This window comes from Cyprinodon variegatus, unplaced genomic scaffold, assembly GCF_000732505.1.
Source record: "Cyprinodon variegatus isolate N-32 unplaced genomic scaffold, C_variegatus-1.0 Scaffold171, whole genome shotgun sequence".
NCBI classification, from domain to species: domain Eukaryota; kingdom Metazoa; phylum Chordata; class Actinopteri; order Cyprinodontiformes; family Cyprinodontidae; genus Cyprinodon; species Cyprinodon variegatus.
In genome coordinates this window covers 961,753-982,649 of record NW_015150624.1, presented here as the reverse complement: position 1 = coordinate 982,649, position 20,897 = coordinate 961,753, and the positions used below count along the sequence as shown (strand labels likewise).

The following is a 20,897-nucleotide window of genomic DNA, read 5'->3' as shown; positions in this document are numbered from 1 at the left end:
CAAAAAAGTACTCCAGAGTGTTGTTCAGCATGGGGGTGAGTAGAAAATGAAGGCTAATCATGTTTTGGGTGTACTATTCCTTTAAGGCTCTACATGTGTGTTTCTAAGGCTATGTTCACACTGCAGGCCTTGATGCTCAATTCTGATTTTTTTTTTGTGAAATCCGATTTTTTTGCTTTGCCGTTCATATTTCTAAATATATGTGACTTTTATGTGATCTCCTGTGTGAACTGCATTCATACAACCTTAGTGTCCCGCATGCGCAGTAGAGGATGCAATGACGTCACAGGCCAGCATGCGCTGTGTTTAGAGAAGTAAACATGGATGGTAGCGCTGTTGCGCATCTAGCGATCTTTTCCAACCATAAAACTCATTCTTTTAAATTTGGTAAACATAAATACTGCTCTCTGCTTCATCATCTGCCATGGTTGTTGTTCTGTGTAGCAAGAAGCAGAATATTGACCACTGACTGGTATTAATGGCGTTCAGGTCAGCTGAATGTGACATGGCCGTTCCAACACAGATCGCATTTGAAAAGATCAGATTCGTTTAAGATTCAGGACGACATAGCCAAGTGGCCTAGGTCGCTTTGAAAAAAAATCGGATCTGTGTTGTTCAGACTGCCATGAAAAGATCAGATCCAGGTTGCATGTGGGCCAAAAAAATCAGATTGGGATCAACCCTTAAAAAGCTTTGTAGTTTAAATTCACAAGCATATTCCATTTAACACTGAAATTAGTGTAGACTTCATTGTAACAGAACTAACATTGAGACTCCATTTATATGTAACTTTTCGTAATACTAAAGATATTTCAATCACAATGCACAGAACAATGTATTTAGTATGTTTAGCTGCATGTTACCACACTCCTGAAATAGAGACAAAAGTGTTTATACTGCCTTTTAAAATTAGGCTTAATTCGCACAAAAAAATATATCAATAACAAAACAGCTGTGTTTAAAACAAGTTCATTATCCAACACTGTCTTCGACAGAAGAAGAAATAATCACGCTATTGTTTCAACGTTAACTCTAAACATGTCATTGTTGGGATCTGGAGCTGTACCACCTTCCTCCAGCAGAGTGCGCCGTGGGTCTCCTGGAGCTGGAGTCTTCCAGCACACCTGAGACGCATCTACTCATCAAGAGACCTGCCCTTTATAACCAGCTGCCAGACCTTGCTTCGACGCCGCAGTGTTGACCTAGTTTGGTTAGCGACCTGAGCCTAGAACCTGAAGAATCTTAGCTGTCTCTTCAGAGAGATCTGATTCTAATTCTCCCTTGTTTTTGCCTCACAGGAAACCTGTCTCTAACCTGAAGCTCTGGATGAGCTTAACCTGCCGAGATTGCCCTTGTGAGCCAAACCTGAAGATTCCTCTGTGGATTCCCCTGCTGCTCTAACTAAGAGCTGGAAACTCTGATCAAGGTCTGCCATTTAAGTCAGAAGCAAGACGCTGCAGCTGCTCTTGGACTCTGCTGAACAAACAGTCTCTGGACCCAACGGTTCCCTCTCTCTCAAAGAGAAGCCCGGACTCAATCAAGGTATACTCTTGAATTATCAATAACTCATCAGCCTGCTTCCTAATCAAACTATCATCTCTGCAGACTTCAGTGAACCAGCCCGGACCAATTCCTGATCCAGTTCATGATCTTGTGTTTTTTGTGCAAACTCAATAAACTCTGTTAAACTTTTACCCAGCCTCCGTTGTGTTCTGCATGTGGGCTAAGAACCTAAGACCCATCATGACAGTCATGGTCTGATATGGTGCTGCCTGTCATATTTCATTAAAAAATAAATTTATACTGACTTGATCAGTGTAAATCATGCTTTTTTATTCATTTAATCATCATAGAAATAGGCCTACTAAGTTGAAAAGTTTTTATTTTCTTTCAGCTGAAACAGACATCCTAACAAAGTACATCAGCAAGAAGGAAGTTAGAGTGGGTTCTGCAAAGGGTTCAGTGGTGTTGGTGACGGAGGACAGAAGATTGGAGAAAAATACCCATATTGCAAAATATCCTTTAAATAAATTAGTCATTGTGGCATGAGCTGTTGAAATATGTACTGAAGTGCTGATTCATCAAGCATTGGAAACTACACAGAACTAATAGACAAAGCTAAAAATTACTTCTTTTTTAATCAGTCCAGAAAGACTCCAGATCAGCCTCAACATTCTGGTATCTCCTGCCTGCTCTGCCTTTAGGTAGTTTAGAACTGAACAGGCTTTTTCTACCTGGTTGTAAAATGTGCTCATCCAGCCCGCTAACATTAACCTGCATAATCCTACTAACACAAATAAATATATTTTACACCTAAATTAAAAAACAAAAATATGGCCCTAAACTGGAAGGAGCTTCTGAGAAAGGTTTTAATGTTTAGTTGTACCTTGGCGATGACATCTGAATTGTTGGAGAGAAAATCTGAGAAATCTCATCTTAAATCATGAACTTTTTATTGCCTACCTGGAATTGTTGACAATAGTTGAATAAACTTTTGGTTCTCAAAATGGTATCGTGCCCTATTTGTTGGTGCTCGCCGATACCAATACCACCATTTTAGTGTTGGATCAGGGCTCCGCCTGATACTGGTATCGATATCGGTGCTAATTTAAATGTCATAGAAACAACATTTTTAGAACTGGATTTGATCTCCATATTTTTCACAGCATGAAATCTTCTTAAAAAGCAACCTCAGAGTTATTCCTAAATCATTTACATTTTATTCCAAAGGCCAACCTTTTTAAAGGCAATAAGTTTGTGAATAAATATACATTTGGTTGATAGAATAAGCAACCCAGAGATGTACAATCCAAAGCAAACTGCAAATATCAACGTAAAGCCAACAACTCTCAAAGGCAAAATTCTAAAGAATAAATGTAAACTTGAGAGGTAAGTAACCTAAAAAAATAAAAATAATAAATAAACCTGGCCAGACCAATCCCAGCACAGGAGGCGGGATTCTTCAGTGCATGACTCTGAGAGGCTGAATTGCCCATAATGCAGCATCGCTTTTCTGGTAGCATAACAACAAGCTGGCAACCACAGCTGAGCAATGAAAATTAAGAACGTTGATAAAGACAGACTTTATAATGCAGATTTCTTTAGATAAACTGGCATAAATCGTTCACTGGAGAGTTTCTTCGACAGCTCTACATGTTTGGAGGACTACAAAATTACAAAAACAGAGCGAGATGCTTGGAATTTTTCATCACATCCATAGTTATCTAATTGGTTCTAACCTGATGAGGCTGACCCTGTTAGTACAGCCTTTGAAATTGAGCTCTACCAGCTCTTTACCAGACTGATACACTATGTAAATGATGAATCAGTCTGACTGGCCAGGATAGGAGCTGGTTGGACATCCTAAGGCATGATTTCCTGCTACTGAGCTTTTCAAATTTAAACATCATAAACCTTTGATAGATGTTAGCTAAATCAGACTGAATTTTACTATGTTTATAGAAGTTAATGACTCACCTTAGATCTCTTGGGTCAGGATAATTACTGGGTTGTACAGGAAGAGGTTTTGAATGGTTAACATTGCAGGGCGACGGAGACCCTGCTCCTTCCCTTTCCACCTTCCTCCAGATATTCCCCTGTTTCTCCCAGTGTGAAACTCTGAAAGGAAAACAAAGAACAGTTTTCTCACTTAGGTCTCTGAACCGTCATGTAGATCTGGAAAGAATCTACATGAAGCCTGCCAAGAAATCTAGAGGCAGTTTTGTGTTGCTGCCTGTCTAACCTATCTTTTTATCTATGGTACAGGAGACAGTGAAACAACTATGTTGCTAATGGTACCCCCACATGCATGCTCACACGCCCAAGACATATGCACAAAAAAGGGATATGAAACGTCAGCATTTGTTGCTAAGCTGATAGCTTAGCAAGTTTGAACAGTCAGAAAAATGAATCAGAGGAACAGAGTCTATTTGTGTTTTTATTATTTGTTGTGCTGCATTTCCCGAAGCTCTGACATCACCCAAAAGGTGATCAAAACCAAGATCAAAACAGTTTCTTTTTCAATGTGTCCCTTCATTGAAAATCAGTTTTCAATCTACTATGTGTACAGATGATGCCATTGTTCAATCGAGCTCTGCACTGGAGGCAGCATGATGCTGTAGCTTCCCTCTCATCAAATACATTCCTGGATATGGAGGATGTGCTGAAGTCCTCTTTTCTGCAGCTGAACTTCTCAGCTTAAATTTCAATGTCATTCACCTTATATGGAAGACCAAAACTGAAATAATTAAGGATAAATGCAGAAATAAATTAATGCTCAATAGGTATGATTAGTCTGATAATTTATGTAATAATGTCGCTATTTCTTTAGAATCAGAATCAGAATCGGGTTTATTGCCATTGTTAGTGAAGGAGTTCACAACTAGGAATTTTTTATGGTACAATCGTGCAACATGAAACATATAATATGAAATAGGTAAATAAAATTATAATTATTTAATTTTAAATTATTTAATTTTTGTATTCATTCGTTTTTTATTTTTCATTCATCATTTTAGTCATTCATTCATTTCTGCATTTCTGCCTCATCATAAATAATGAGAAGTGGTGTCTTCAGGCTTAAATTTCTACCTATAGACAAGTTTTACAGGTATTTGCCTCCATCATAACGACATTTCTGTTACTGATATCCTGGTAAATAAGGTCCAAATAAAGAAATTTATGAATTAATGACTTGATAAAACAGTAAATAAGTAAACAAATAAATAACCAAATCAATGAACAAATAAACTGAATAAAAAAAATATTAAAAATGAATACACAAATAAATAAATGAGAATATTGCTACATAAATCCTTATGGAACTTATTGAGCATTGTTTACTTCAGCATTTATTTATAATTATGTCAGTTTTGGTCCTCCATAAGTTCACAGCTAATGTTAAAAGGTGATCATGGCAGTTGGCGAAAGATGACTCACTTTGGCCCTGGTTGTCCAGGATCATTACTGAAGACTGTAGGATGATCTTTAGACATGTCAGTATTTAGAGAGAAACAATGGAGTACTGGAGATGATGCTCTGTCCTCCTCTGTGGTCCTGTAAATGTTCCTTTTTCTCTCCTGGTTTTGATACTGAAACGAAAACAGAGGAGCAACCATCATTAGTGCATGTATGTTCCAACCATGCATCCCAGTGCAAATGGACCTAAAGCTTTTATGGTTTCCATTCATGATGATATTTTCCTATGTCTTTTTGCAGCTACAACTTTAATTATCTGTTTAATTGACAGTTAATCACTGCTATCAAGATTAATCATTTCAGCTGCTTAATCTTTAGCTATTTTTTAAATTATTTTGTGAGTTCTAATCAAACAGTTTTGTTAGATAGAATATTTGACTAACAGAAGAATGACTGTGTTTAATAAATTTGATAAAGAGATGTGCATCTGTGTTTATTTCTTTATGGGAGTGATCTGCTGTCTAAAGGTCACAGCTCCAACCATCCCTTCGATGTTGATGGTTTAATAATACATTGAGATTTACTGGTATTCTGGTAATGATTGTCGCGAAGTGCAGTTATCAGTTATAATTATGAACTGTTGTTACTAGTGGTATGGCGCAAATCCACAACAGGTTTGATGGTCAAAGGCTTTATTGATTTACCATTTCTGGTAAATCTAGTTAAACGTTAGTTTTAATCCATGTCATTAAAAGTAATTATTAAAAGCTATCAGCCTAATAAAAAAAGCCCTGGTGGAGCTTAAATATATATTTCTTGATGATACTTTTGTTAAAATAAAAAATAATCAAATATTATTTTGAATATAATAAATATTCATGATCAAACAATCATAACAGCACAGAATTGCTCCAACTTAAACATTTCAAATTTCAACAAAATTAGAGACAAAGACTCTTGAATAGTTTCTAACTATTCACAGATAAACATACTAATGGGGAAACATTTGATCAGTTCATAAATTATTGCTGTGATCTAACAGATACTTTTCCAGATCTCAGCAGGGGCAGAGCTTGATGGGGGGCCAGGGGGGGCCATGGCCACCCTTAAAGTAGTGTAAGTAGTGACAATGATTAAGATTTTCATCCCAGAACTCAAACTTGAAATAAGTTTGTTGTCTACATCTTTACTTTAGACAGCAGGATGTTTAAATATATGCGTCCATTTGTTAGCAAAGGCTTTAGGAAAGTATAGTTAGTCTTTATTTAGAAAATATAGATGTTGTGGTTGTTCATTTTCAACAGTGTATATGTATGAGATGACATCTGATGTGAATTTGCGCTATGTAAATAAACTGAATTAAATTGAAATTGAATTATAAATCGACCCTGAGGTTCTGGCACCTATCCGCTTTCAGCCACCCCTCAGTGTACATTAGTTATTGCCTGGTTACCCTGATGAAAATTCCCTGGCTACGCCTCTGGATCTCAGTGATCTCTAAATTTGGAATTGCTGAAGAGTCAATAACAGAATGCAAGCGAATACTACAGAGTTTATATATACATCCATCTGTGCACATTTGTATCAACTTAATTCCAACACACTACTCATAAAAATAAATCAAAGAGGAAGATGTACAAAATAAACCTGCAAAGGGCTAATTTGCGGGTTCAGGAGGTCTTACTCCATCGTTGATGGCCAAGTCCAGAGACAGTACAATGTCTGTGAAGGGGCAGCAGATTTTTTCAAAGGTTGAATACTTTAAATATTCTCACATTGTGTTGTTCCTGTTTATTTCAAAGTTTACAAGCAAAATCTGCAATTTTCATCCTTCTGAACTCAGTTTAATTTAAAGTTCAGGTGTTTATTCATGAGAAGCTGACAACTCTTGCTTCAGTGAAGTAGGAAGAGTAGAAAACATTACCCACCCAATTTCTACCACATTTTAGGTATTCAGCGTCAGTGAACACTTAAAATTTTCCTTTTAACTCATATGTCATATTATATATTATATATTTACTTCTGGTAAGTCAAATAACTTTTCTGTATCTTTGAAGTTTAAGAACTTGGTGAAAATAGGGTGCAGTATGTCAGAATTCTACCTGATTCAGTGCACTTTTTCCAGGGGGACTGGTGAGGTGAAGTTATCATACCATTTGTGGTATAAGCTTTTATAAAAATCCTATAGCGTCAGGACCTTTACTTGATCTGACACATTTATATTCCTAATGTTAGATCTCCTGTTGCGATTTCCTAGGTTGTCAGTTTTGTCTAGTCCTCTTTAGTTTTGCCTTACATTGATAAGTTTGCTTTGAGGGATGGATGGATGGATGGATGGATGGATGGATGGATGGATGGATGGATGGATGGATGGATGGATGGATGGATGGATGAACTGTATTCATATTAAATGAGTAGAAAGATTGGACTTCCTGCACTATGAAATAGGCGGGTGGTCGGAGTAAAGGAACATATTTATCTTCATACAGGAACTCAGCCTTAACATCTGAGCTCTTTAGAACAATTCTGGGAGATTTGGTTCTTAATTCATCAGTCCCAAACAACATAAATAGGAGTCTGCAATAAGGAAGAGTGCCTCAGTTTGTGGTTGAACCTTTACTTAAAAAACATTGACACAATTCCTCTGTTATATCAAACTAAAGGCCTTTTTCAAGTCGTATTTTCCTGTCAATTATCTTAGAAAATAGTGCACTTGTCAAATTACTAACCTTTCTAGAAGCACGTTGCAATTCTGATGTTTTTGAATTTGGTTTTAAAGCCTTTCACAGCACTAGGTCTGCACTTTTAAAGGTTATTAATGACCTATTATTTAGGACTTATGCAGGCTACTACAATTTTAATGCTTTTAGAACGAACTGCTGCTTTTCACACATTTGACCACATAACTCTCTTATTTCGGGGCAGTGATGTAAAATTATGGGTTGCCCTCTCCTTTAAAAGGAACGTATTAGAAAGTGCTTCTCTGGAGCCAAAACGTGCTGAAGTGCTCTCTACAGTGTTGAAAATTTAAAATTTCAATAACAAGAAAGCTTCTTTGACATTTTAAAAAGTATCTGCATAGTTACTTTTTCTATGCAGTAGAAAGAGTTACTATCTTAGTTACTTTTTAAAGTAGTAAATAGTTACTTTTTTAAAGTAATTTTCCTTAAAACTGCTGATGACCGCCAGATTTATCCACCACAGAAAAAAATTGCAGATCCCCACAAACACCTCAACTGAACTGCTTAAAGGATGTTAAAGATTTGTTGACTAATAACTTTGTAAATCTAAATGAAAATAAACCTGAAGTCATTTTATTTGGCCACATGGATCCCCTGCTAAAAACTTGCCCCCTTCATGCAGTATCTTTGTTCTACAGCCCCCAACCTTGGTGTAATTATGAAATATGATTTTAATTTTGACAAACAGATTAATGCAGTTGTAAAGTCCAGTTTTTATCATCTTCGGCTTTTAACTAAAATCAAACCTTTTTTGGTCTGTTAATTAATTTGAGCAGCTAATGTATGCTTTTATTTAATCTCTTCTGGACTACTGCTTTGTACTTTATAGTGATATATGTCCATCAATTCATTTTCCATCAGGATTAACCCAAACGGGATCATGAGGGGTGACACCATGGACAGGCACTTCCTCGGAGGTCAGAGGACCAGCTCCAACCTTTTTTTTTTATTATTGGTTTTTATCACTGATTACATGTATTAATTATACGTTTATTTTACTGTGTAGCACTTTCAAAACATTTCTGTGCTATATAAAAAACACGGTGGATTGGATAGGAAAAATTTTCAAAGAAGGACATCTTTAATCATAAATTGAAGAAAACATTTCTAGTGTGGAATATGGGTCCTAGAGTCATTCTGTGGTTCTGATTAGGCTTACTGGAAGCACTAGGCTTAAAGGGGACCAGTTGCTGCAGCCATGCAGAACGCAAGGAAACCAGGAAATACTAGGAAGCTCCTGGTATTTCAGAGACCATTTTAGAACAAAGTTTGATTTTTCTGTTTCAGCTTTTTTCAGCAGCAAAATCAGGTTCTCCTGGAAACCAATTATTCCAGTTCAGATTAACTGTTCAACTAAAAACAGGCTCTAAGTTTCTGACATCATCTGTTATCTTACAACATAAAAAGGAAGCAGTAGACCAGGAAAAGAACTGGTACCAGTTCAACAGAACCACTGAATAACTCCAGCTTTAAAACAGTGGTTTACAATTTTCTAATATTTTCTTAAAAATAAGTTTTTTGTCTGTAGAAAAGAAACAAGCAGAGAAAACTCTGTTTTTTTGGTCAAAAACAGGAAATCACATCCTGACCAGATTCACAGGTAGATGAAGCCAGTAGCTTAGTTTCAAATGAAAAGTTCTGGTTTTGGTTCCCTCTACAGTCCACAGAGAGAAAACCCACTGAGAGGAAAACAAGGAGAACACTCACCCTGATTCAGATGTTTTACCTTGTTCTGCCACCAAATATAGTCAGAACTAGTTCCTCCTGATCTGGTACCTCTAGCATCTAGGATCTCTAGCAGAATCTTCTCAGCGTGATTTTCTATCAAACCAAACTGGGAGAGAATGTCAGTCAGGGTTCCAGATCCAGTGAGGTTCAGGTAAGCAGACTGAGAAGTAGGTGGGATCAGACTATCACTTCCTCATTCTCTCCTTTATCTCGCAGTCAAACAAGGTTCAAGGTCTAGTTCAACCTATTAATCCCCATGTATTTTAAAGCAGGCAGTAAAAACTCAAGAGGAAGCCAAACACACTCTTTCCCACTGAAATTAACGGGTTAACCTGTGTTACGGCGCAAGGCCTTTTCTGAGTCCTTAACATCCCTGTGTAGAGCTTCTAATTGGTGCTGACTGGAAGTGGAGGCAGCTGGCCAGACTGATGTCAGATCCATCTTAAGGAGCATTAATCTTCACCTTCACCTGGAGGCCCAAACCAAGCTTCACAGCCCAAGCTCCGCTCCAGCCCAAGTCAGATGATCAACCCCAGCTGGTAGCAAGTCAGCTCAGACCGGACCAGCTTGGAGAAGCACAGCTTGTTCTTCTCTGCCACCTACTTCTCTCTTTTCCTCTCCTCTCCAACCATTTATGTTTTTTGTTAAATAAATCCCACTTTAAGTTATCCCCAGGTGTGGCTTCCCTTTAATTTGTTGTGGTCTAAGAGTCAGGCCGTAACACCTGGGTTTTTCAAACTTGGGTCGATCAGATAACAATCTGCCTTTGGCTCCCTTCCCATTGGCAAAAAAAGCTGGGTCTAACCCATCCTTGGCAAACTGCATGTCTGGTGACGTCATCAAACTGGGTTAGCGTTGATGATGTCACCAGTGTGACAGAAATCAGGAAAGTAAACAATGGAGAGCATCATGTAAGGAAACAAATGCATAGTCAGCATTCTTTATTGTTTCACTCCTTTAAATGACCTAATCCTTCTTACCAGCACTGATGGAGTTGTTTATCGAATATAAACACATGTTTATCAAATATAAACACAGCTGTTTTGGCTTGTTAGAACAGATGTTAATGGGGCTGTTTGTGTTGACATCTGTACTTTTCGTTGAATGGTATCATGTAAATTAACGGGTTGACCTGGGTCTGATGTTCTCACAGCATGCTGATAAGAGCTTGCCGAGTCGTTTGACCCGGGTAGACTCGTGTCAATGAGCTGTTCCCACTGCCACTAAAAGCTTTTTGTTCCCAGATTTAAATGTTTTTTTTCGGCCAAAGCAAAAGAGGTTTAAGTGTGACTGCTTAGCATGGATAAACCATCCATCCAATTTACCAATCGCTCAGTCACAGTAGGGAAAGTCACAGGACAGGCCGGGTCATTCTCCACCAGAAAACCCTTATCTGAAGCTCCGATTGGACGAGTCACCATGACATCGGGAAAGAGGAGGTGCCTATTTCAAAACACTGAAACTAGAGATTATAACAGATAATAAAAAAATATTTGAGAATGTGTTAAAAAGAGAGAGAAACAGCTAAAGCTGCAAATGAGAGGAAGATTGTGTAGGAGAAGATTGCCTAATGGATTAATCCGTAACTTTATAGGTAGTCAATTATGGCAGGTCAACTTGACATTCTTTGATTGGATCCTGTGTAAACGACATGCTTTGTTTGTGTTTTTAACACCTATTGTATAATGGACCAAGTGAACTATTTCCTTTTTACTCTTCGCACAAAACTATGACAGAACTCTCCTGAATAAATCAGTAAATAAAACAAATTGGTTGGCTTTAAGGAGGGTAGAGGCAGAGGAAAACCTGCTCTTGAACAGGGCCGTTTCTCAATTCATGAGAACATAAGTATGGACTCGCGTTCTGTCAAGTCCGGTCTTGGCAAGAACACAGGAAAGGATGGACTTGGCGAGAACGGGAGCACGCAGCATGAATCTGGGTCAATTGGAACATTTCACCTCCTCTTATCAATGGTCTCTAGATAATAATAAATTATAACTTTTTTCATTTAGTGGGGGAATAATAATAGACACAGTCAGATAAACACAAATCAAATACAAATTTTGTCAAATAAAACAAAAAAATCGCCATCAGGGTCAGCGGTCCTTTACACTTGGCTATGCCAAGAAAGGGCTGCTGCTGACGCGCTGCGGTTAGCCCTGGCTGCCATTAGCTTTGGAGCTCCGCTGATTGCCGCAGTCCTCTCAACTTCGGAAATCTTTTTTTTAATTACGCATTAAATCAGGAAATGGACCATATAGTGACGCTTTAAAGTATAATATTCTCCCCTCAAATGATCTTAAAAGGTACATTTATTGAACAACAGCAACAGAAAAGAGAACTTTTAACTTTCATTGGAGTGATCCATTGAAAGCTGCTGCAGTGGTGCATGCTGGGACGGCTGTCAATCTCAAGAACGGCGAAGTCTGCTCTGATGCGTACTCGATGATGAGGGCGGGGCGAGAACAAAATCCGGGGATTTGGTGCGTTTTCGGTCTTGCGTTCTCTGCAATTGGAACAGTGCTCGGGCTGAGGCTGATGACGTCTCACGAGTACACGAGCACGCAAGAACGCTCAAGAACGCATATTGAGAAACGGCCCAGGATAGCTCTGTTACTACGGTAACAGACAGGTTGAGTAAACTCTCTTTGCGTAACAGAAAATTCAAATTTCCTGTGAATAGAGTTTTCATTCAATGTGCTTCTCCATAGAAGATCTGAAAGTCTCTGAGCTGCTCTTAACTCAGTTTGATATTTGACCTTCATAAAGAAGGAAAATATGATATGATTAAAAATCGTGAAGAAAAACTTCTTCATTGAGATAAACCATATTTTTCTCACTGGGCCATTTAGGAAGACAGATAAAATGAGTAGTGCTGCCTGAACATCTGCAGAAAATTAGTAAAATATAATCAAAACATCAAAAAACTACATCACAATTGAAGCAAACATGCAGCCTGAAAACGTCAAAATTGAGCTTTATTTCAGATGTCTGCATTATAGGCTGAAGATGAATTAGAGAGTAAAAAGGTCAACCCAGTTACAGTTTGATCAGATTCAGATCAAACCTACATGAAGCCACTAACTGGAGGAGCTTAGTTTGAATTTTATCTTCATTGTTCCAAAGAGAAAAACAATATCAACACCTATATGACAGACAGGATCAAAATAAGAACAGAAAAATCTGGAAACTCAGAGTTCATCATCAGGATCCAGTTAGAGTCTCTAAACTCAAACTGCTTCAGCTTCAACGTCTGTGGATCAACAGGACACAGATCAGCTTCTCTCTTCTACTAGGATAACCAGCTCCACAACCTACAGAGAGAAGAAGGATGAACAGAGGAGATCAATAAGTGATTCCATCCTATCCATTAGATGTCAGTAATTGATACAGGACATCCATGATGAAGCAATGAAAGGACTTCAGTCCTGTTCAGAGCTGTAGTGGAGCAGCTGGACTCACTCCAACCATCTACTTACAGAGTCTTCAGTTTGTAGTCTGGACTCTCTACCAGATCCTGCAGCTGCTGAACATCTGACTGCTTCAGGTTGTTCTTACTCAGGTCAAGGTATTCCAGATGTGAGGGGTTTGATTTTAGAAATGAGACCAGGCAAGCACAGCCGATCTCTGTCAATTGGCAGCCAATCAATCTGAATAAGGTATAGAAAGATGTAGTGGTGTTAGAACAGACCAACAGAACCAGTTAAAGAGCTCTCATTAATATTAATGGAAAAATGCTGCTGCTCCAATAAACACCTGCTGAGATTAGCAGGGACAAGCAGAAATCCCACACCAGTTGGGCCTTAGAGCAGAAACCCAAGCAGGACTCCAGTAGAACCCAAATCCAGTCCGGATCAGTCATTTGGTATGTTGGTGCATTTCGGACAAACTAAGGCATTTATTTTTTAACATGACATACCAGTGGCATTCAAAGCCCCAAACACATTAAATATAAGACCATTCCCCCCAAAGATCTGGTTCCCCGGTACCAATAGCCCAGGATTGGATATACTGTTTAGCTCCAGGAGGACTGAAAGCAGTTTCACATTGGGGGAAAAAACAAAAACAGCCACTGACCAAAAGGATGGCCTAGAGCGGAGAGCAATGTAATCTGTCCAAGGTTCAGTTATGTCCACTCATCTTTGAGGGATGAACATGTTCTCATCCTGGAGAGGGAGGAACGTTGGAGACAAGTGGAATGGAAGCCATTTTGTTGAAGAGATACTTTCCATCTTTAAAAAGGGATGGAGGACCCCAGGGTCCTTTTGTCCTCCTCTTCCAATTCTGTTATGGAGCATGACTCAGCGTTCTGGGAACAATCCAGCGGTCATCAGAGCACTAACCATCGGCCATTAGGCTGTTGACCCTCATTTGCATGTGAGCAACCAGTTTGGATATTCAATACCATTTTTGATACTGTGTAGATAAAATATGTGTAATAATTTCAGGCATTAAAATATTTTCACTAACATGAAAAACTGACCTATTTTAGTCTCAACATGGGACCCCGCTGTCTTAGGTTGCAAGGAAGACTGAATTATTTTAAATGGTTCAAGGTTATGTTTAAGAAGGCGTATGTCAGGAATCCAGTTTGTGTGGTCTATTTTGTGTCTGTCTCTCCCTCCATCACCAGGTGGCGCCCTGTCCTTGTTGGTCCTCCTTGCACACCTGCGGCTCTTTGGATCATTATCTGGAGGAGTACTTAAGCAGTGGACTGTCACTACTTTGACGCCAGAGTGTTTGCCAGTTTTGGGTACTCTAGCCATGCTTAGATTAGCAGTGTCTAACCTGAGTCTTTGTTTCACTGAGCCTAGCTGAGTTTTTGTTTCTCTGAGCCTAACCTTGCTTTTGTCTTTGCCTTTGGCTGGAAGTCCTCCTGTGTACTGGATGCTTGGCCTTCGTCCCCTGGAAGGATTGTTTACTGAGTTCACACTGAGCAGGGGAGAAACCTCCACATGTGCCGTTCAAGTCCCTCACAAAAATTCAAGTGACAGTCTGTTCCATTGCTCCTCCGGGTCCTAAGTAGGTCTACCAGTCCACCCTTTAAATAGTCCCCTCTTCTCAGGATCAACCCACACATTTTGGATTCAAAGTGAGAGAAGAACCCCCCCCCCCCCCCAAATGAGAGTTCCTCACTAGCGGCATTCAAGATTCCTACTGTCCCTGAACGAACAGTTGTTATATCCTCTCCAGACCTTTTTAGTTCCTGTTCACCAGCTTTCTGAGTTCCAGACCTACCCCCTTCAACCCTACCTCAATAAACCTGTTAAACCTTTCCCTTGCTCTCTGAGTGGTTCTCTGCATCTTTGGGTCGGGCCTTTAAACACACCATGACAGCGTAGGGTTCAAATTTGCATTCATGCATTTTTTTCCCTGGTCCTCATTTTAAACAGATCAAACTAAAATTGAATCATAATGATACACTGATTTGAACGGCTAAGATGGTGAAGTTTTACAGCTCTATCCCTCAGCCCTACCTCTGACCCATCAGTACAATGTACACACCTTTTGTAGGCAGGGGAGAACCATATGTAGGGTGAGGAATTGAAGCCCGATTGAATTATAATTCCACACAGACGTTCAAATGTAGTTCAGATGAAATGTTATTGGTAGATGGACATTATCACATCAGAACCTTCAGTGTGATCTATGCTGGCACTATGGCGCCAGGTTGATTGCTCTAAAATCCCTCAGACCTTACAGCCTACCTACTGTTCTCATCTTGCGGTATTACTTATTTCCCCACATTACATAATCTGCATTCTGCACTTTCAATCCCTCTGTATTGAACAAACCCAGACTCTGTTTAATTAACTAAAAGTTGTTAGGGAAAATTGTTAGACTGCTTCTGGAAAGAAATCTGTGTTATTGAACTTTGAACTGTCATTAATAACTCTTTTTGAATGTGATTTGCGCTAGCCAAACCTTCAGGCTCTGTAGTCCTTCTGAGAGTCTTTACCTGCTCCTCTGATCAACTGGCCTATTGATCCTTAACAAGCTCACTGATTTACCTTCACACTGATATTTACAGTGTAATCTTATTAGAATAAAAAAAAAACTATATCTTACTTCAGTGTCTGCAGTTTGCAGAGGGGAGAGCGGAGAAACCCCCTGAGCTCCTTCATTCGAGTGTTCAGGTAGGTTCCACTCAGGTCCAGTTCTGTTAGATGGGATGGATTAGTCTTCAGAGCTGAGCCCAGAGAAGCTAATTCGGTTTCATACAAACGGCAGCCCTCCAATCTGAATAAAGAACAAAATATTTTAGCTGATTTCAACAGGATGCAGATTAACCCTTGAAAGCCTGGACCAAGACATCTTCAGAAAATTCTGCAATTTTCAAACTATAGTTTGCAAAGATTTAAAAATATCATTGAACTTTCTGACAAATGAAAACAATTTGTTAATGTTAAATCTGATCTTTTGTTTGAATTATTTGTGATACATTAAGCATTGTTGTATAAATATCAACACCATTATCATCTGATCTGAAAGGAAAACTGGAACAGCTGGGCTTCAATACACCCCTCTGCAATTGGCTGCTAGACTTCCTCACCAACAGTCAGTCAGTCCAAGTCAGACAGAACACCTCTGATGTCATCAGTCTAAGCACAGGCTCCCCTCAGGGCTGCGTCCTAAGCCCCCTTCTGTTCACCCTGATGACACATAACTGTGTCCAACCAATCACATTGTGAAGTTTGCAGATGACACCATGATGGTGGGGCTCATCAGTGATGACAATGACCTGGACTACAGAGAGGAGGTAGAGCAGCTGGTGGACTGATAACAGCCTTATCCTGGAGAAGACGAAGGAGATCATCTTGGACTTCAGGAAGAACTGGCTGGTCATCAACAGCTCAGTTGTAGAGGTGGTCAGCAGCCCCAAATTCCTGGGGGTGGACATCACAGACACCCTCACCTGGACTGTAAAAACCACCTCACGGGTCAAAAGGGCACAGAAGCGCATGTACTTCTTGTTGAGGATGAGGAGAGCCCACCTGCCCTCACCCATCCTGACCACCTTCTACAGAAGCACCATAGAGAGTGTTCTGACCAGCTGTCTCACTGTGTGGTGTGGAGGCTGCAGCGCCTCAGACTGGAAGAAAGTGAGGAGAGTGAGAGAACAGCAGAGAAGAACATGGGGGCTCCTCTTCCCTCCATTCAAGACAAACACCACCATGGACTGTTCTCCCTGCTGCCCTCTGGGAAGAGGCTTTGCAGCATTCAATGCAGATCCAGTAGATCCTGAAACAGCTTCTTCCCCACTGCCATCAGACAGCTGAACTGTTAAGAAAACTCTAAATCATGTCACAGACTCTCCATTACACTGATAACACCAAACCAAAATACTGCATAATTGCACCACATATATTTTTAATGCTCTGAATTTCCGTATGAATGTTTTTTTTATTTTTTTGCACCATGTTTTTTCTGCCACACTCTTTACAGTTGATCACTGCTGCACTTTGAGAAATGGAAATGTCATGAAAGCCGTACAAAATAAAATTTGATTGTATACACAATATATATATATATATATATATATATATATATATATATATATATATATATATATATATATATATATATATAAATTAAGGTCTTCAGTATGGATAAGTAGGATATCAGCCATGTGTTATCAGTTTAGAGTCAACACAACTTAGCACAACCATAAGAAATATCAGCACTATACTAAAACATGGAGACTAACCGTAGTGTCTGTATTTTGCAGAGGGGAGATAGGAGGAACCCTCTGAGCTCCTGCATTCCAATGTTCAGGTTGGTTCTGCACAGGTCCAGTTCTGTCAGATGTGATGGATTAGACTTCAGAGCTGAGCCTAGAAAAGCCCAGCTTCTGTCTGAGAATTTGCAGTCAAACAATCTGAATAAAGAATACATTTTTTTTAGGTGAATTCAATATGATGCAGATTAAAATTGACATATGAAAAAACAAATAATCAAAATGTAGAAAATGAAATTGACCAAATGTAAAAGTCTCAGAAACACAATGAACTGATGTCCTATGTATGATCCATTTAAATTGATTGAAAGAGTTAAACCAAGCGGAAACAGAACATATTTTGATGACATGTGAAGGTCCTGATCAAGGTGTGTTTCTTAGTTTCCTCCAGGGGAATTTTTGTTGGAAAAAGGGCAGGGCTGCCACACAATGCTGAACACACTCCTGAATCTTCAAATTCATCCTAGTATTTATCTGGGTATCGTTCAGCTCCTGAAATCTGTCAGTTCCTGGTTAGAATGGAGGAGGAATGAAGGAATGCTTGATACGATTGTGTTTCCATAAAGAAACCCTAATTATGGACCTTCAGCCTCAGATTGCCAGACTAAAATATCAAACTCCAAGCAAACATTTGATACTCGATACCATTTTTGACACCATGGGGATAAAAATTGACAAATAATTTAAGGCATTTTCATGAATGTGAAAAATTTAACCTTTTCAGTTTAACCCCATTTTATTTTATTTATTTATTTTTTGCTGACCTATTTATAAAGGTCAGAGGGCATGTTGGAATAGGGTTAGGACTTACATTTACATTTGGATGCTGTTCCCTGGACCTTACTTCAAACAGATCAAGCTAAAATCAAATCAAATCTTAGTGATAGACGAAAATGAGCGACACAGGTGGTAATCCATTTTTCAGCTCTATCCCACAGCCCTACCTCTGACCCATCCATAGGGCATACACACATTTTAGAGGCAGGATAAATCAGAGACACAGATCTTGGGGAATTGAAGACAGATTGCATGACATTTAATTTTAGTTAAGATTAAACAAAAATGGTAGATAGAGTTTATCAGATCTGAACCTTAACAAATATACTACGTCTGACCTCAAGGTCTGTAGTTTGCAGATGGGAGACTGGAGAAACCCACTGAGCTCATTCATTCCAGGGTTCAGATCAGTTCCACTTAGGTCCAGCTCTGTCAGATGTGATGCTTTAGACTTCAGAGCTGAGCCCAGAGAAGCCCAACTGATCTCTGACATTTTGCAGTCAAACAATCTAAATAAAGAATAGAAGATTTTAACTGAATTCAATAGGATGCAGGTTAAAACTGACATAAGAACAAATAAATAACAAAAATGTATTTGAGTGAATATAAAAGTCCCAGAAACATGATGAACTGATGTCTAACATTTGATCCACTGAAACTGATTGAAAGAATAAAGAGGTAATCCAAGCACGACTGGAACATGTTCTGATGACTTGTGAAGGTTCAGATCAAGGTGTGTTCATTAGTTTTCTTCTGGTAGAAATCTGTCCTAGACAAAGGGCAGAGCTGCAGCACAACCCAGAATCAGAACAACACAAGCAGCATCAACTGCTGCTTGCTTGACAGATGACTTGTTTTTAATTAAAACAGTCCTGGATCAAGGAGAACTGATCTGGAAGACTAATATTACTTTTAGTTGAAATTTATCCTGGCAATCAGATTCCAGATCAGAACCGTCAAAATTGGTCTCAGAGCATCCGGGTCTGAGAGGCTGCAGGCAATCGGACCAGCTGATCTGCGAAACTCCACTCCACTCTTTACTGTTACCTTAGTGGGACATGTTGTGGTCTGTGGGGTGATGCTGAAACATTAAACTTTGAGAGACGAGTTCAAAGAGGGTGTTACCCTTAGTATAAATAGGAGTGAAAGCATGACTCCATGGCCACTGCTGTTTATCAGACCCTCTCTACCCATACATGGACCCTCTCTTGTTTAAATAGTACATAATACAGTATGTTGCAAAAAGAGTAGGTCTTCCTTTCCAATGTAAAATGTGACATATTTCTAGTTGTTAACCTTCTATTTTTGTGCTTGATCTAGAATATTCTCCTCTAGCATATATATGAAATACCTTAAAATATCCTTCATTGAATCTGCAAAGTATGAGGACATAATCCCTCCCCTTTTTTCAGGCTTTAAAGACTTTATAGACTTTAAACCACTTCTGTTAGTCTATAAATCACTTAATGGATCAGCATCTAAATCAATAACAGACCTGTTGTCAGTGTATTAACCTCCCAGACCGCTCAGGCATTTTAGTTCCAGCCTAATCTGTACAACTACAACTAGAACCTAACATGGAGAAGCAGCATTTAGTTCCTATGCTCCACTGATCTGGAGCAAACTCTAAGGAGCCTGTAAAGGTGCTGAAAGCTTGAGTTCTTTAAAGTCACAGTTAAAAACCCATTTGTTTAGAACTGCCTTTGACTGTTGAAATTAAACCTATAAATTAAATATTCCAAGTATTTGTCTTAAAATGTGGGGAGTAAAATTAAAAACTATTCTGAAAAATGATTATTTAAGTAAAGTACAAATACAACTGAAATCCAACTGACTCTGGCAGCTTGTTCTCTCTGACCCAATCTAACAGAACAGCGGCTTCAGGATAATTATTTGATTTCTTTGCTCTTTCTTAAACATAATTTTTCGTTTAGATAATGTTATTTTATTCTATGTGGGATTAACTATGGATGAACCAAATGTCATTCTGGATTAGATTATATGAATCAGAAATGACAAATAAAGCCAGGGCTCGATGTTAACCATTGCCCGATCGCCCGGGGCATGTAGTTTTTATTGTCGGGAGAGTACAAATTTCATTGCATTTGCCTGCTGGGTAAGTGCAATGATCGCAAAAAAAAAAAGTTTTTTTATCACTCAAAATTACTATAAAATTAACGACATTCGATGAAAACGACCCAGAAGGGTTGCCGGCACCATTTTTGTTGCTTTGTACACATATCACATGATTTGAAAAAGGCGCGTGATTTGAAATGGCCGGGTGATTTTCCGCCAGATGGCGTGATTTTTGTCCACCTAGCGGTAATTTTGATGTAGTTACCAAAACGACAAACAAGCTAGAAAGATCTTTCATATGGCAGTCTTTTGTACAGTGGTGCAGGCCATACTTTAAAAAAATGTTCATTAAATTTTTCTCTTAATCATTGGAGAGGTGCATTTAAATGTTATAGAGCTAAACATGTTAAATTGGTGACCTGTTATGTTATTATTATTGTCTTGTTGCTGCATTTATTTTGTCAGGGAAAACTAATCCTTAGTCAGTTAAAAGTCAGAGAATTCTGAATTTATGTAAGACTGTGGAAACCCTGTATAAAATAACTATGTATAATGTTCCTCTAGAAAAGTCACATTATATCAATAGTATTATCTTGTATAAACATACCGTGACTCTAAAATAAAAGTTATTTATTTGTGACATTGACTTCTGTCTTGTGATTTATCTTAAGTTTTTAACCTGTCAAGTTTTTTTTTTTAGATTTTTAACATTACAATTTATATTTTTCCAAGCACACAACAGTTTAAAGCAAAGTTTATTTTTTTTAAAATGTGCAGGAAGGATTGAAAAGCATGTTAACACGGTAATGTAGCCTTGAGTTTATTATCTGACGCATGACCTGGAAACTTAAAAAATACTGAATTACAAAAAAAAAATAAAAAACAAACATGTTTCATTTATATATATATATATATATATA

The 20,897-nt window shown here is 38.6% G+C and overlaps 2 protein-coding genes across 2 annotated transcripts in view; both read right to left on the bottom strand.

Annotated features, from left to right (window-relative positions):
- LOC107087036 (protein NLRC3-like) overlaps positions 1–9,468 on the bottom strand; it is a 28,850-nt gene extending 19,382 nt beyond the window's left edge. The window contains exons 1-3 of the mRNA XM_015378370.1: positions 9,366–9,468; positions 4,939–5,090; positions 3,478–3,618 (exon numbers count right to left, since the gene is read on the bottom strand). Of these exons, the coding sequence (XP_015233856.1) occupies positions 3,478–3,618; positions 4,939–4,994 (197 nt within the window). The 5' untranslated portion in view covers positions 4,995–5,090; positions 9,366–9,468. The remainder of the gene's footprint in view (positions 1–3,477; positions 3,619–4,938; positions 5,091–9,365) is intronic.
- Positions 9,469–12,368: 2,900 nt separating this feature from the next.
- LOC107087032 (NACHT, LRR and PYD domains-containing protein 12-like) overlaps positions 12,369–20,897 on the bottom strand; it is an 18,680-nt gene continuing 10,151 nt past the window's right edge. The window contains exons 7-11 of the mRNA XM_015378366.1: positions 18,240–18,410; positions 17,095–17,265; positions 15,456–15,626; positions 12,866–13,036; positions 12,369–12,700 (exon numbers count right to left, since the gene is read on the bottom strand). Of these exons, the coding sequence (XP_015233852.1) occupies positions 12,679–12,700; positions 12,866–13,036; positions 15,456–15,626; positions 17,095–17,265; positions 18,240–18,410 (706 nt within the window). The 3' untranslated portion in view covers positions 12,369–12,678. The remainder of the gene's footprint in view (positions 12,701–12,865; positions 13,037–15,455; positions 15,627–17,094; positions 17,266–18,239; positions 18,411–20,897) is intronic.